This window comes from Achroia grisella, unplaced genomic scaffold (assembly GCF_030625045.1).
Source record: "Achroia grisella isolate CSIRO2021 unplaced genomic scaffold, CSIRO_AGI_Agris_v1 utg1179, whole genome shotgun sequence".
Lineage (NCBI taxonomy): Eukaryota > Metazoa > Arthropoda > Insecta > Lepidoptera > Pyralidae > Achroia > Achroia grisella.
The window spans coordinates 115,522-130,186 of NW_026712591.1; the positions used below are offsets into that span (position 1 = coordinate 115,522).

The 14,665-nt window shown below is 27.4% G+C and overlaps 3 protein-coding genes across 3 annotated transcripts in view; 2 read left to right on the top strand and 1 right to left on the bottom strand.

Moving 5' to 3' along the window:
- LOC131853126 (uncharacterized) overlaps positions 1–14,665 on the bottom strand; it is a 37,806-nt gene that overhangs the window by 12,598 nt on the left and 10,543 nt on the right. The window contains exon 5 of the mRNA XM_059203944.1: positions 12,481–12,494. Coding sequence (XP_059059927.1) covers positions 12,481–12,494 — 14 coding nt within the window. The remainder of the gene's footprint in view (positions 1–12,480; positions 12,495–14,665) is intronic.
- On the top strand, positions 184–4,127 carry LOC131853223 (endocuticle structural glycoprotein SgAbd-5-like). Its single transcript, XM_059204063.1, has 3 exons — positions 184–291; positions 2,327–2,469; positions 3,832–4,127. The coding sequence occupies exons 1-3, from the start codon at positions 280–282 to the stop codon at positions 4,049–4,051; spliced, it is 375 nt and encodes a 124-aa protein (XP_059060046.1). The 5' UTR covers positions 184–279; the 3' UTR covers positions 4,052–4,127.
- Positions 5,734–7,267, top strand: LOC131853232 (endocuticle structural glycoprotein SgAbd-5-like). The gene is made up of 3 exons (XM_059204074.1): positions 5,734–6,124; positions 6,260–6,402; positions 7,024–7,267. Exons 1-3 carry the CDS (start codon positions 6,113–6,115, stop codon positions 7,241–7,243), a joined length of 375 nt encoding a protein of 124 aa, XP_059060057.1. The 5' UTR covers positions 5,734–6,112; the 3' UTR covers positions 7,244–7,267.

A 14,665-nucleotide genomic window follows, 5' to 3' on the forward strand; every position in this document is an offset into this window, starting at 1 on the left:
TGTTAGTTAATATAAAGAAAAAGCTCGATAAATATTATATTATTGTGTAAAACGTTAATAACCTCCAAAGCCTTAAATTAACGTATATATTCGGAGAGTTTTGAAATGATACTGCATACATAATAGGGACAAAGCAGTTTACCTTCGTAGGTCAGTTGCCGTATTTTGTGACGTTTAATATCGAATATCAAACGGCATCTCTAGATTTTATATAAAAGACACAGCGTATGAATCCTTCTGACTACTTTAGACTATTTCGCTTAGTAAAGAAGCATCAAAATGAATAAACTGGTGCGTAAATATTATTCTCGATATTAGTAATAAAATACACTTAGATATTCAGTGTGCAGAATAATATTGCAGTATTTTACTTCAATATAAATATTGTTCTTTGTGTTGTGATTAATGTGAAGTGATTTATAATATAGATATGGATATATAGATATAGACCTATTTTTTTCAAACTAATGGATTCTTTTGTTTATACCCAGCTTTGGGATAGGCTTTGATCGATTATCTATTGAAAGTGATTTAGTACTACCTATAATTACTTTTTGTCTAATTTTGAATTTATGTTAATCTAAAAAACAAAAAAATATTTTGTACGATAAGAATGGTCCTTATACATTCTTAATACAAATCATATATGAAATTTTATTATGATAAGTTCAGCCGTGATCTACTATATGCTATACTATATTGGTCACTTTCTAAAGAAAAATGAGAAAACGAGAATTTTTATGTTTGCAAAGAATGTTAAAAAACATCAATAACAACATATGTAAAAGTCTTAAAAAAGAATTTCATATGCAAAAGTGACAGCATATCAAGCAGTGTGCTATGTTTGGGATATGTTCCCTTTCTCGTTAGAGTGGTATATATGTGTTAGATCCTATATGCTAAAGGAGGCGTGTGTACCACCATGCGCACGCCTCCTGAACCTCTCTGAATTAAGGCAAGCACATGGGCACACTCCCCAGTGGGAGGGGCGGAGAATATGGACTATTGAAATTTTAATATTTTTAACAATCATTGTTTCTAATTGTAATATACCGCCAGATGGTGCGTTTACATTTACGCAGATTTGGCCTAGAACAACAAGCATGTATTTTAGCCCCTCTTTTCCTATGAAATATTATATATTTTTAAAATATATGTTTAAACTTGTATTTAATTATATATATATATATATAAGGGTAGGATTTATTTATTATTTTTTCTAATTTAGATTAATATAAAAAATAAATAAATTATATAATAGTATATATGTATATATACTATTCTATGTATTGGCTACTGCATCAACTTATTTTAACCCTACTATCAGGGTTATCTTTGTGTTATTATAGTAGTACTCTTGTGGAAAATTCAAACTGGTTTCTGTTTTTAACTAAATTCGTGTTTTCAATCATTCAGTGAGTCAAACCATGGGAAACTATTGTTTTTATTCGTTTTTATTTATAGTTATAGAAGAACCCTGCCATGCGTTACTGTGGTTCTTGAATAAAACAATATTACGACTATAAATTAAGATGTAACCTATCCTATCTTTTAAGTTGGATCAAATTTGCAATTGCACACAATGTGCAAATCAAATTTGCAATCGGTTCAGTAGTTTAGAAGTGAATCGCGGACAAACAACGTGACACGTAATTTATATATATAAAGATTTTAGTACTACATTTTTTAGACATATAAAAAAATACCAAGTTGTTTTGCATCGATTTGTTTTTGCCAAAATCATCTTTATCTTTCCAACTGAATTCAAAGATTTTATCGTTGTTGCATAAAGCTATATAATATAAAAGAATTTGTATGGGATTGAAATAAGCTCAAGAAATTAATGGGTAATATGGATCAACAAAAAAAATAGGGAATTTATAAGGCATGTATTAAAAAATTTAACCACCTCAAATATAGAAGGAAAACACGTGTCTATATTACGTAAAGTAAATCGATGTACAACTTGCAGTTCATTATAAATATTTCTACCAATTAACATTTACCTCTGCTATTGCCAAATTTCATGTTTGATATAAGTAGGCTCTCATCGTACTTAGTTCAGAATAGTTCTAACCATATGACTGACATCATCATATTATGTGTATAAATATGACTAAAACGGTATATGTGTTATATATTTTCGTAAATATATTTTGATTTTATATTAGTTACTAAATAACGTAAATCAATTACTGATAAAAATTTTGTACATTTCAAATCAAATCAAATCAAAATTCATTTATTCATGTAGGACATTTTAGCTTATGAACGTAAATTTTTATGTGTTATAATTTTTATTTAATAGTAGGTTACTGGTTTACAGGTAATCGCGTTGTGTTTGGCTTTGGCGATCGTCGACGTCAACTCACAGTTGCTAGGCAAGTTGATTGGCGCAGCAGAAAATGCAGCAGCTAGGATACTAAGATATGATAATAACAACGATGGAAGCGGCAACTACCAATTCAAGTAAGTGACATAGTTTTTTATGTGATTATGACAAACAACTCGCCACTTGATGGGACATGGTAACCATCGCTCATATATATCAAAATTATAAAATTCAATAAATTATATAAGAAAAATCACAAATATTATAAAATTACTTGTGACACTCGTAGTATCGTGCATTGCCAAGTCTGTAAACCGTGATGATGTACCTCCGAATCCTTAAAATTAGATGTAACCTAACCATGATTTTTACCTTAAAAAATATCGTGGCGCAGTACATTGAAAGAAAGAAAGAAAGAAAGAAAAACATTTATTGTCAACCATTTTTACATATACATATATACATACATACATACACACTTGTCTCAGTACTTATATACATATCACTATAATAATATTGATAAAAAAACAGAATTGCAGAAAATATTAACAAAGAATAAATATTATTTAATTGTTTCAATCATCTTCATCATCAGTAAGAAATTTCTATTAAGTCAATTAAAATTTACATTAATTACATACTTTAGTTTCCTTTTCAAGGTTCTCGAGTAACAAATTATGAATAAACAATAAATAATATACTTTATTAGTAAAGTAATGTACAAGGGCGTACTTATCTATAACGAAATTACTTCCTGTGAACCTTCTAAATTTATAAAACTACGTGTTAACTAAAATAACACATACCAGTACATAACTAGAGCCATCAATTTATATAAGGCTCCCTGTATCAAAGCGAGTTGTTTATGTTATTTGGATTAACGAAAACGACGGACGTAGGTTATTTCCTTATGACGTGCACATTAAATGTCTTAATTGTAATTAAACTCTTCACTATATTTTTTATTTACTAATTGCGTATAACAAATGAATACTTGTAAATAACCAAAGATGTACAAAATAATCTGGTTGTATTCTATATACCTAATATATATACCCTTGTGACTATTGTATATTGCCTTCTTTACTTTACTTTTTTGACGGACTCGGTGGTCTAGCAGTTTAGCACACCTTTTTACTTCCGATGATTGCGAGTTCGATTCCGCGCACGGTGCAAACATTTGTATTCATGGATGATTGTTTGTATCGGTCTTGGTATTTTTTATGAATATTAAGTAGGCATGTATTTACAAAAATAAAATCTAAGTATTTATAACAGTTGTCTAGTACCCATAATACAAGCTCTGCTTACTGTGGGACAAGATGACGATGTTTTAATTGTCCAGGGTTATTTATTTATACATCTTTATATCAATAAGCAATTTCACGGCCATTGCAGTTTCATGGTGTGAAGAGCAAATACATATTTCCAGTATATATATCCGAGCAAAACCTATATTAATATTATAAATATAATAACTTTCTTCCATTCAATTACAGTTATGAACAATCTGATGGTACCAAGCATGAGCAAACGGGTTCACTTAAGGATGCAAGCGGTCTCAATCCATTTGTCATCGTTAAAGGATTTTACGAGTGGATTTCACCTGAAAACAAAAAATACCGTGTCCAGTATGAAGCTGATGAAAACGGATACCGGTCAGAATTAGAAGAGGGCCCTGGAGTTCCCCCTAATGTCGGAGCTACTTTGCTCGGTTGATAATTTAATATTGCAATAAGTTACATATTAGGAGTGCATTTATATCAATAAAAAAATCAAAAACTACGTATGTTTTAATTATCCATATTTAATAACTATTATTAAATTGTAGAAGTGACAAGTAAAAATACAGGATAATACAAAAACCTATATATGAAATATCATTTTTAAAAATTCTTCTGTTTACAAGCTTTTATTAGTTAAGTTAATAATATTTCTTTGATTTAGATATTAATAGTATTAATTTCTAATTTTATTGCTGCAAAAATTTATTTTCCATAAATTAAAAAAAGCTAATATTATGAGAATTTTTTTTTTATTCTTACATTATATATGAGATATATAACTGAATACAACATGCTGTAAGTATAGCTAATATTCGGTCGAAGTAATCTCTCTCTATATACTTCGCTCTTAAAATAATACTTATGACTGAATAGTTATAAATTATTTGAAACGTAATTACAATGAATATTGAAATACTATTACTTATCCTATATCATGTGACTCAAGAGTTACAGGTATGGAATATTTATAATAGATCAACTTTACTTTTACTAACTTTAAACGATATTTAGATAAAATTAGTTATATTGCATAAGTTTTTATTTGTGCAACTTTTAAGTTTTTTTTGTATTACATATATTTTCTGCCTAAAAAAATGTACTGTAAAACCAACTGTAATTAACTTCAAAGAACGAAGATAGTTACAGATGTCAATAAAATATGTAATGCTAAATATTACGTAATAATCTTTGTATTCTTTTAAACCATATCAATCATTATAAAAATCACCCTTATATACATGTAAATAAATATTGTCATGATTATACTATGGCTTTTTTAAGGTTTCTAAAAAAAAAATTGTTGCTTACCATCAATAATTGCGTACATAACTTCTGTCGCTTAGGTAGAGGAGTTTTGTCACATATATTGTGGAACTATATTTAATTGCAATGTAAGATTGATCAACAATATCTTAAAGAAAATTACTAATAAAACTCGAAAGAGTAAAACTACTAAAATTTTGTCTACAAAGTACACTTTTTATTTAATTACGTACACAATAATATAGTATAGATATGATAAAATGTATTTTTATGTAGATAATAATAAATAGTAGATATACACAGTCCCTCTTTTCAAATATAAACCTACATCGAAACATATGTTCTAATACAGACTTGATGTACAAATTCAATTTTTGAACATTTAGCCGCCTGGTTCCAATTCGACATTAGATGTGCAAAAATCACCATATATGTGCATAAGTATCATGAGAAAATACATCGTTTTCTTCTTCAGCATCTATTAGGCCACTGCTGGACGTATACTTCTATCACAATTTTCAACTTTCTTCGATCTGCAGCACATCCTGACCTGCTCGGTGAGAAAAAATATATCTAGTTTATGAGATAAAAAACAAGTCTACTCTGGAAGATAATTCCGATCTAATAGCAATGGATGAATGCCTTTTTGAACCTTTCCATATTTCGTCTGAAGTGAAATAATTAACTGGTATTGTTCTACATTTATTCAAAAGCAACATTAATACTAATACTAAAATAAATAAGACTTAAATATAAAATTGAGGTATAACTTCAGAGTAGACCTGTAGGGCCGATTTCTCACAGTACGCCTGGCGAACCGCTCTTATCTCCACTAGTCGGGGTTTAGTTCGACTTAGTGTTCGACGTTTTCAGATAAAGCATTATAATTGTATAAGTATTGTTAATATGTAGTTTTTAACAAAAATTTAATAATTTAATTAATTAACTTATTTTATATATAAAATCAAGTATTTGTGTGTTATAAGATAAGAGCGTTGAACAAAAAGACAAAATGTCCTTGAGCAAAGACCATATGTAACTAACCACATGGTCTATTCAGGTCGTTCGTATTACACTCAACAAGTTGATGCACGGACTGCGTATCATTATAAAGATTTCAATTGACATTTAAGAGATTGCCAAATTTCATACTAAATATAAGATAGGCTCTCTCCGTAGTTAGTTCAGAATACATTTAACCATATTACAGAGATCATTACAAATAATAAATATGAATAGTACGGTAAGTAAATATTACACATTTTCACTACTTTGTATCTTTAATAACCCAGCACAATATTCGAGTGTTTTCCTTTATCTAAATCTAAATCTATTTATACGTAAATAGTTCACTGTTAATAGTTATTATGGTTTACAGTTATTCGCGTTGTGTTTGATTGCGGCGATGAGTAGTGTCAACTCACAGTTCATAGACAAGTTGCTTGGTAGTGCACAAAATGCAGCTGCAACGATATTGAGATACGATAATAACAACGACGGCAGTGGTAACTACCAGTTTAAGTAAGTAATATCTTATATACATATATTGTATTATACAAATTATACATTTAATCTTAGGTTGTAAATTATAAATTAAAGTTTTAAACTTTATCTTATTTATTAATCTTCACTAAATTATCGCTCATGTTGCGTACTTTTTCAGGTCTTTTTATTATTAAACTAATATTTTTTAATTTGATAAAATACATATTATACATAGATTACCTATAATATATATTTAATTTATTAGCAAATCAATATTTTTAAATTTTATTTTCCAAATCTTTCCTTTTCTAATTTAATTCTTGCCTTTCTATTATAAAAAGACAAGTTTTGCTATACACATATACCGGAACGAATTACAAAATATTGTAAAATACAATACCTACATACTTACCTACATACCACCAAACGAATATTTTTATCTGAAACTGGCATACATAAACTAATTAATATTTATTCTCTGTATAATAATAATTCATATATAAATATTTTGATGGGTTTACTACATCTATAAAAAATAATCTATATATACCAATTTTCGAATCATAATGTATGTACGACGTATTGTTTTGGTCAAGCAACTTGTACATAAGTTTCTTAATAATAGAAAGTACCATATTTTCTACCATTTATTTACAGTTACGAGCAATCTGATGGTACCAAGCATGAGCAAACGGGTATACTTAAGGATGCTGGCAGCCTTAATCCATTTGTGATCGCCAAAGGATTTTATGAGTGGATCTCACCAGAAAATAAGAAATACCGTGTCCAGTATGAAGCCGACGAAAACGGGTACCGATCAGAATTAGAAGAGGGTCCTGGAGTACCCCCCAATGTTGGAGCTAGTTTGCTCGGTTGAAAATTGAATATATATTAGTATAATCAGTGCATTTATATCAATAAAAAATTTAATAATATATTTGTAGTTTTTTTTTACAAATTATAATATTTTCTGAATTATGAAGATCTATCGTGTCTGTTATAATTTTGTAATGGTACAGTATAGTAATGTAATATGTAGGTAAATCATATGTAAATAATAAAAGTACAACCTGCACTGCGACTATCTCGAATAATGTACTTTTATTATTATGTGTATATTTATTAAAAAAGAACATTATAATTATAAAAGATATCCAATTCGACCATGGCACTAAAGTAGTACTAAATGTACATTTAAAACCGAATGGATTTCAATGCCTCTTTTAGCTATAGGGCTTTATTTGAATTTTGCATATTGTATTAATTTTATTCCAGTTGTGTTTGTAATAAACATATAATATTATCTTATCTGTAATATGAATAAAGAAAAGGAAAATAATTATTTAGACATTCCTCGTACCACGCATTGAATATTTAGTATAGACCGAAAAACATATAATTTATGATATTTATTGTGTGTGTATATATAACCATATATCTACATATACATATATCTAATACTTGTAAAATATCGATTACAATATTTTTACACCTTTCTGAATAGGCCGCGTTATATACATATATTGTATCTAAACATTGACCTACTCGTATTTAGCTTTTTCTGTCTGAAGGGAGTTCAGCTTTTACCTACTAAGGAGGTAATTACTAACACAACGAAAAATATTTATTGAATTGGGACCTTACATATCGTTATAATTTTTTATCTCTATGCCAGTTCAGTTGGTCCAATCGTCCAATTCGGCTAGCTAGTAGTTGAAAAGAACTTGCATGAAATTTAACTGGTATACTCTTTTATTAAGTACTGAATATCTTTTGGTATCACATATATAACATTAGCATTCTATATATATGTAATGTAAAATACTAATGTTTTAATGGCCATTCACATAAAACACCTATTATATTTAAATAAACGAAACCGCCTGAAAAATATTTAGATTATAATATATTTATTTAAATACAAACTAATATCCGTGACATCATCTGTTTAGTGTTAGTACTGTGAGTAGTCTATTTTGTTTTTATAGCGAGAAATACATATAATTATTTCTAACTTAAGAAATGATTGATTTCTTAAGTTACTAGAATCTTTCATTATCCATTTCACCCCTATTTAAATATTTTTCCAGACATCCAAAAAAACGATGTTTGTCATAATTTAGAAATCGTTCAACCGTGAAACGAGAACAAATATACAAACAGAAAAACACACTTCAGTATATATAGAAGTGACAATATTCAATAATTTTAAATGTAGCTATAGAAGATTAGATATTTTTTATAGCAGCTCTAATGCTAATAAACGATATAAGGCTAGGTATTCTCCTCCAATTCAACTGCGCGAATCTTTTATCTTTCCTTCTTAGCATTTGGCTAAGTTTTATTATACAGTTCCTGATTCTAAATTTACCAGTACATTTTGTGTCAAATGTCAAACAATAAGTGTTAAACCTTTAATAAATAGATGTTTCGAAATTGAAGTGGCCAAGTACCTACTTCAATTTAATTTAAACGTTGACACCTAACTTCATTATGAAATTTGTATACTTCTTTTAAATAGACAAGATACATGAGTGGTCCACGAGATGTCAATAGCTACTCAATTGCCTGATGATGTATAAATGTTACGCAATTTAAAAAACAAAGAATCTCATTGGTAGCAGGATGTCTTACATCAAGATTCATTGAAACGGCGGAACAAAACAATGCTGTTTGTTTTTGTTAGTAAAAATACCGAATATGGAACTATTATATACAGACTGTAGAGGTAACTACAACTACATGTCACAGAATATTTTTTTAATGTACAGATGTGCAGGCATTCATTCCTACATGTATACATATAATAATAATAAAAATCTATTTGACTACTATAGCTTTTTTATACAAATACTTTAACTTGTTGTATTATAAGTATTATATTTGTATACAAAACACTATGTAAATTCAATGTATTATTTCAGACTAAATAAGGTGTGATATGATCTCTCAAAATTACTGACCATAATACCTAAGAAGATTTTATGTCATTTTTTAAGTAAAACAAAAATATATTGTATATGGATGGAGGAATTATATTCAATAATTAACGTGCTACTGAAATTATTTTTAGCCATATAAATTGCTTAATCGTATCAAATCAATACAATAATAAAATACGAGAATTTAATTTATATTTGAATATAATAATATCACCTTCATCTTGAGTAGCTATTTATTAATTACAATAATAATAACAATATCGAAAGATACTAAAAAGATGAGCATCATTGCAATCTCTGGTAATAAAATTTTTGTTTTTGCCTTGAGCCCATTTAGATAGAGAACTTATCTCAATTGAAGTGTTATTAAGAGCGAGCTGGTTATATTAATGTTTTAGTTTTATATTAAAACCATGTATTTACATAATAATGTAGCTTTTACGTACTTACTAAATTAATTCTCGCTATTTCATTTTCATAGGTTTATGGTATATGAGTATTATGTATGCAATATCAACACAAGGTAAAATAACGTCAATACTAGCGCTAGGTTATATTTTTTCGTTACGAAATACAATTTTAAATTTTACTAAAATTAGATAAATATTATTTTTATCTTTGAAAAATAGAAATGTAATGTGTTCTACAAAACAGTGTGGTCCAGGTAAGTTACTTGTTATTACTGTTTCAAATATATAGGTATAAAACTCAATACCGAGCAATATTCATGACCACGTTCAATTTAGATTTTACAATCAAAACTTGAAATGGCTTATTGCTTGAACTAATCACGACAAAATCAGAGCATTATTCTATGTAAAGATTTATATGAATAAATTAACTACGTATGATTGACAAGTCATGCTTGCATGCACAATATCGACATGAATAAGAGCATTCCTAATGTTGATGAAATACTCCATTTATTTCATCTAATTTTTAGTCTTGATTATTGATTAGGTATGGTTATACACAGCCAGTCTATAGGATTTCCAATATTTTTTATTACCACACTGTCCCAAAATAAATGATTACTAATTAGAATAGAGCCAAAAATTTAAATTTTGTTTTAAAAACGGTTAGCTCGTTTAAATTTACATAAAATTAACTATTTAATAGTAACTGACTGAGATATAAATAAAATTATTATGTATTTTATTAGTTCGTTATTAGGAGTTTTTAAAAGTGCATAGTTACTTATTTTTACCTGCATGTTAATACTACTGTATAGATTAATAATCTGTGGATAGTTAATACAATATGAATGCGTTTCAAATAGTTTTTTAGTAGCATGAAAAAGAATTATCAATGCATAAAATTGAAGGTATGTAAGTAAATGCTGTGGTAAATATATACATATTAAAATTTATATATAAATCGTAAATTGTCTACAATAAAGTTATAGGCAATGTATACCAATTCTAACTAATGCGAAACCTTATTCCGACTTCACTAGCTACATAAAAATGGTTAGTTCAGTGGATTGTTATGTATTTAAGTTTTTCTACTCTATAATAAGTTGTATAATATTTAAACTAATAATTTCAGTTAATTAGTTTTCATCTATTCACGTTATGTTTGATTCTAATCATCGTCAGCGTCAATTCGCAGTTGATATCAAACTACTGTTGCAGGTAAGTGTGAATATAATATAATAGATATTGATATTCTAAACCGAACATTAATATTATAAAACGAATTCATTTGAAATTAATTTTGATAATGTTTTAATTATATTACTCTGTACTGTTTGTGACATAATTGAAATAGATTCTTTTTAAAAGTAAAATATAGTTGCTTATATATGTTATATATGTAACATTATATCAACATTAATAAGAAAATATACTTAATATAAGATATAATAAAAAAGTTACACTACTTTGATTTTTACTATAAATATACATTATAAATATTTAGTAATATAATATTTATTTATTAGTTATATAATTTCTAAACATTTTCAGTATTACTCAACCTGATGGAACATGTATTTTGAGAAGAGGTAATAATTGTAATCCATCTATTATCAGTGACGACGACGAAGATAAATATCACATGCTATATGCAGCCGATGATAAGAGAGAGCATTTAGTTAAAACTCTACCTCCTGCAGTGGTAGCCACTCTGCTCGGCAATGGATAATTGATTTCTTTATAGTATTATATATATAAAGCAAGCATTCATAATATGAAAAATGTAATGGTGAATAAAATATTTATTTACCATTTTTTAAATCACGAGCCAACAATGAGTCTACTGCGGAATTGCCTTATTTATTATAATATATACGATGCTTACTAAATTTCAATTATTATTAATTACATGTATGTGTAATAAATACGTAAGTAAAAATAACGTATTTTATAATTAAAGTAAAATTATGTAAAGATATATTTAAAAAATACAGCCTTTTTCGTATTATGATCAAAATTCGAGATCCGAGAGCTAAAGTAAGTATCCAAGAAATATTATAAATAAACTAAGCATGTTAGAAGCACAACTCTCAGCAGTTCTACCAAAAATATGATTTAAATAATCATTCCATTTCCACTATGTAGGTACTTTACCTCCCTCCTTAAAAAGTGCAGGGAAGGCGGTTGTCTGTAAACTCCCTGTCTGATGAATCTCCACGCGGTCCCGATAATGGATACATCATTGTGGATTAAATAATTACATCATCATTCTTCACTCATATTCAACCAGCGTATACTGTCTAGGCAGACAACATTATTTCATCATTAACTACGGAAACAATACTACTTTTTTTTAAGATGTAACAGTAGGATTTCTAATATATTAAATGTGAAATACACTAGAAGAGCGAGTCTATAAATAAAGATGAATAAAATTTATATGCAAAATTATAATTAATAATAACGTTATGTAAACTACACTACTAAGAAAAGGAAGTATCCTGAGACGCTGATACAAAATGTGTTTCTATCGGACACCTTAATAATATATTGCCGTTTCATGTACATGTCAATTTCATGTAATGATAAACTAAAAGACTGTCTGTAAGAAAATTAATATGACAATAAAAATAGGTGTGATTTTGCCAAACCGTAAGATATACTTATGTAATTAATATACCGATCAGCAATATCGCTGCTGACAACCGAAATCATTAAAGCTTTGTCATACTTAAGTATTTGCAACTACTAATGACAGATATGTATGGCACTTTAGGTTAAATTATACGTTGTCTTTAATGAACATGTTAAAGTTGTAACAACGTCATACAATGTGCTTCGGGGCAGAAGTAGGGGAAATGCGTAACAATTGGAATGTCGTCATTATCGCCTTGACATTTTGACCTACGCATGATTATATAATAATATTTTTGAAATGTATATTTGCTTTATATTTATATAATCAATAGACAGAAATTTATTATACTCGCTATGTGGTAATTTTCTTTGATGCACTGTTGAATGAAATGAATGCATGTATACTGAAGAATATTTTCTAGTAATTTGTAATCAATTATTAGAAAACTGCTGTAATTACCATCACTTTATTAAATTTGTATATTACCCAACAATTATAATGCATAATAGTTGCTATGTTAAAGTTATAAGAATAAAATCCTTAGAGTAAAAAGAATTACAACTGGATTTCTTGTCTTGTCTTCTCAACTAAACCTGTACCCTGCACTGGATTGTAAGGATAAATAAAACTAAAACATATTTTCCTAAGTGATTGAAATATCATGACATGACACAGAAACTTCTTGAATTTTATTAGTGAATGACTACTGATACTTTTTGTACCTAAATAATCCAATTAAAACAAATTTATTTATTATACAATATGATATGCACAATAGTAAAATTAAAATTGATAATAAAGCTAAGTAGATCTCGTTATATTAAAATAAGAAATAAAAAAAAAATATCACGGTACTATAGCATACAGGGGTTTTTCAAGAAGGGTATATTAAGGATTCTTAAGGGTCGGCAACGCACACGTGACACCCCTGCTGTTACAGACGTACATAGGCTACGGAAACCGTTTACCATCAGATGGGCCGTATACTTGTTTGTCACCTATATATGGTATAAAAAATACATCAAGCAAAAAATAAATTTCAAGGAGAATTTCCTCAAAATTGTTACGGGATTATAATTATCTTTCAATTTAGATATCATTAAAATTAATTAATTGAGGAACATATTGTACTACATAAATCACAAGTTACTATCTAAATTGTTGTTTTTTATATACATATAACAAAAAATGAACCCCATGGAATTAGGAAATAAATAATATATATTGGTATAACACGGGAAAAATGCATGTATATTACTAAAAGTAGCCAGATTGGCAGTGAAGAAGAAAGTTGTTTAAATAAAGTATGATATTCATGAATTCGTATTATATTATATTTCTGAATTAGTAAGTGAATGGATACAAATCCGTAACTTACTTTTATTATCTTTATCAAAGTCAATGTCATATAACACGGTATTAAGTAAAATACATTACAATCTCAATATTTTTTTATGTGTATTTCATTTACAATGCGATGCAAATATTACTTTTTATTACAGTTACGATAGATTTTACGATAGATTAAAACCATTTTTAATATTATGTAACTTGTTGTTTTCAATCATTATTTTTGTAATTTATGAAACTTATTCCATTTTAATATTATGTAACTTGTTGTTTTACCTTTTGGTAAAACAACAGAGAGTTAGATGCAACTCTCAGTTGCAGAATAAACAGAGAAGACAGGTGCACAATTTCTCTTTTATTTATTTATATATATATATAAATACATACACAAATATAAACCTATATATAAATACATATTAGGAAATACACAACCTTACGGATATTTCTATAATTAATAGAAAATATTTCTTTATAGAACTAAATCAATCAATGATTAATATAATTTAATATGAGTGCATAAAGAGCTGTAAATAGTACATCATTCATGCACTACTATTTTTAATACATGTTATAAAATTTAAGCATAATAATGGTGATAATATTTCTTTAATGGAACTTAAAAATTACATTTTACTATTTATTATTTAATTGATCTAATAATTAATAATATATTACAGATTAACAATATATTATAGATTACAATAATGATTATAATTGATTAGATATCATTTTTAAATATTTTAATGTTCTTAAGCCAAAATATCTTATACGATAATAAAATTAATAATTTTTAGATTAATTAATACGTAAATATAATATTTTGATTGTTTACACGTCAATACTGTAATATGATTATTACTACACACGAACAGTTTGTAGGTATAATATAGTGCAAACAGTAATTCTCAATTTTAAATCAGTTTGACCACAAAGTTTGACCACTAGTGTGACCC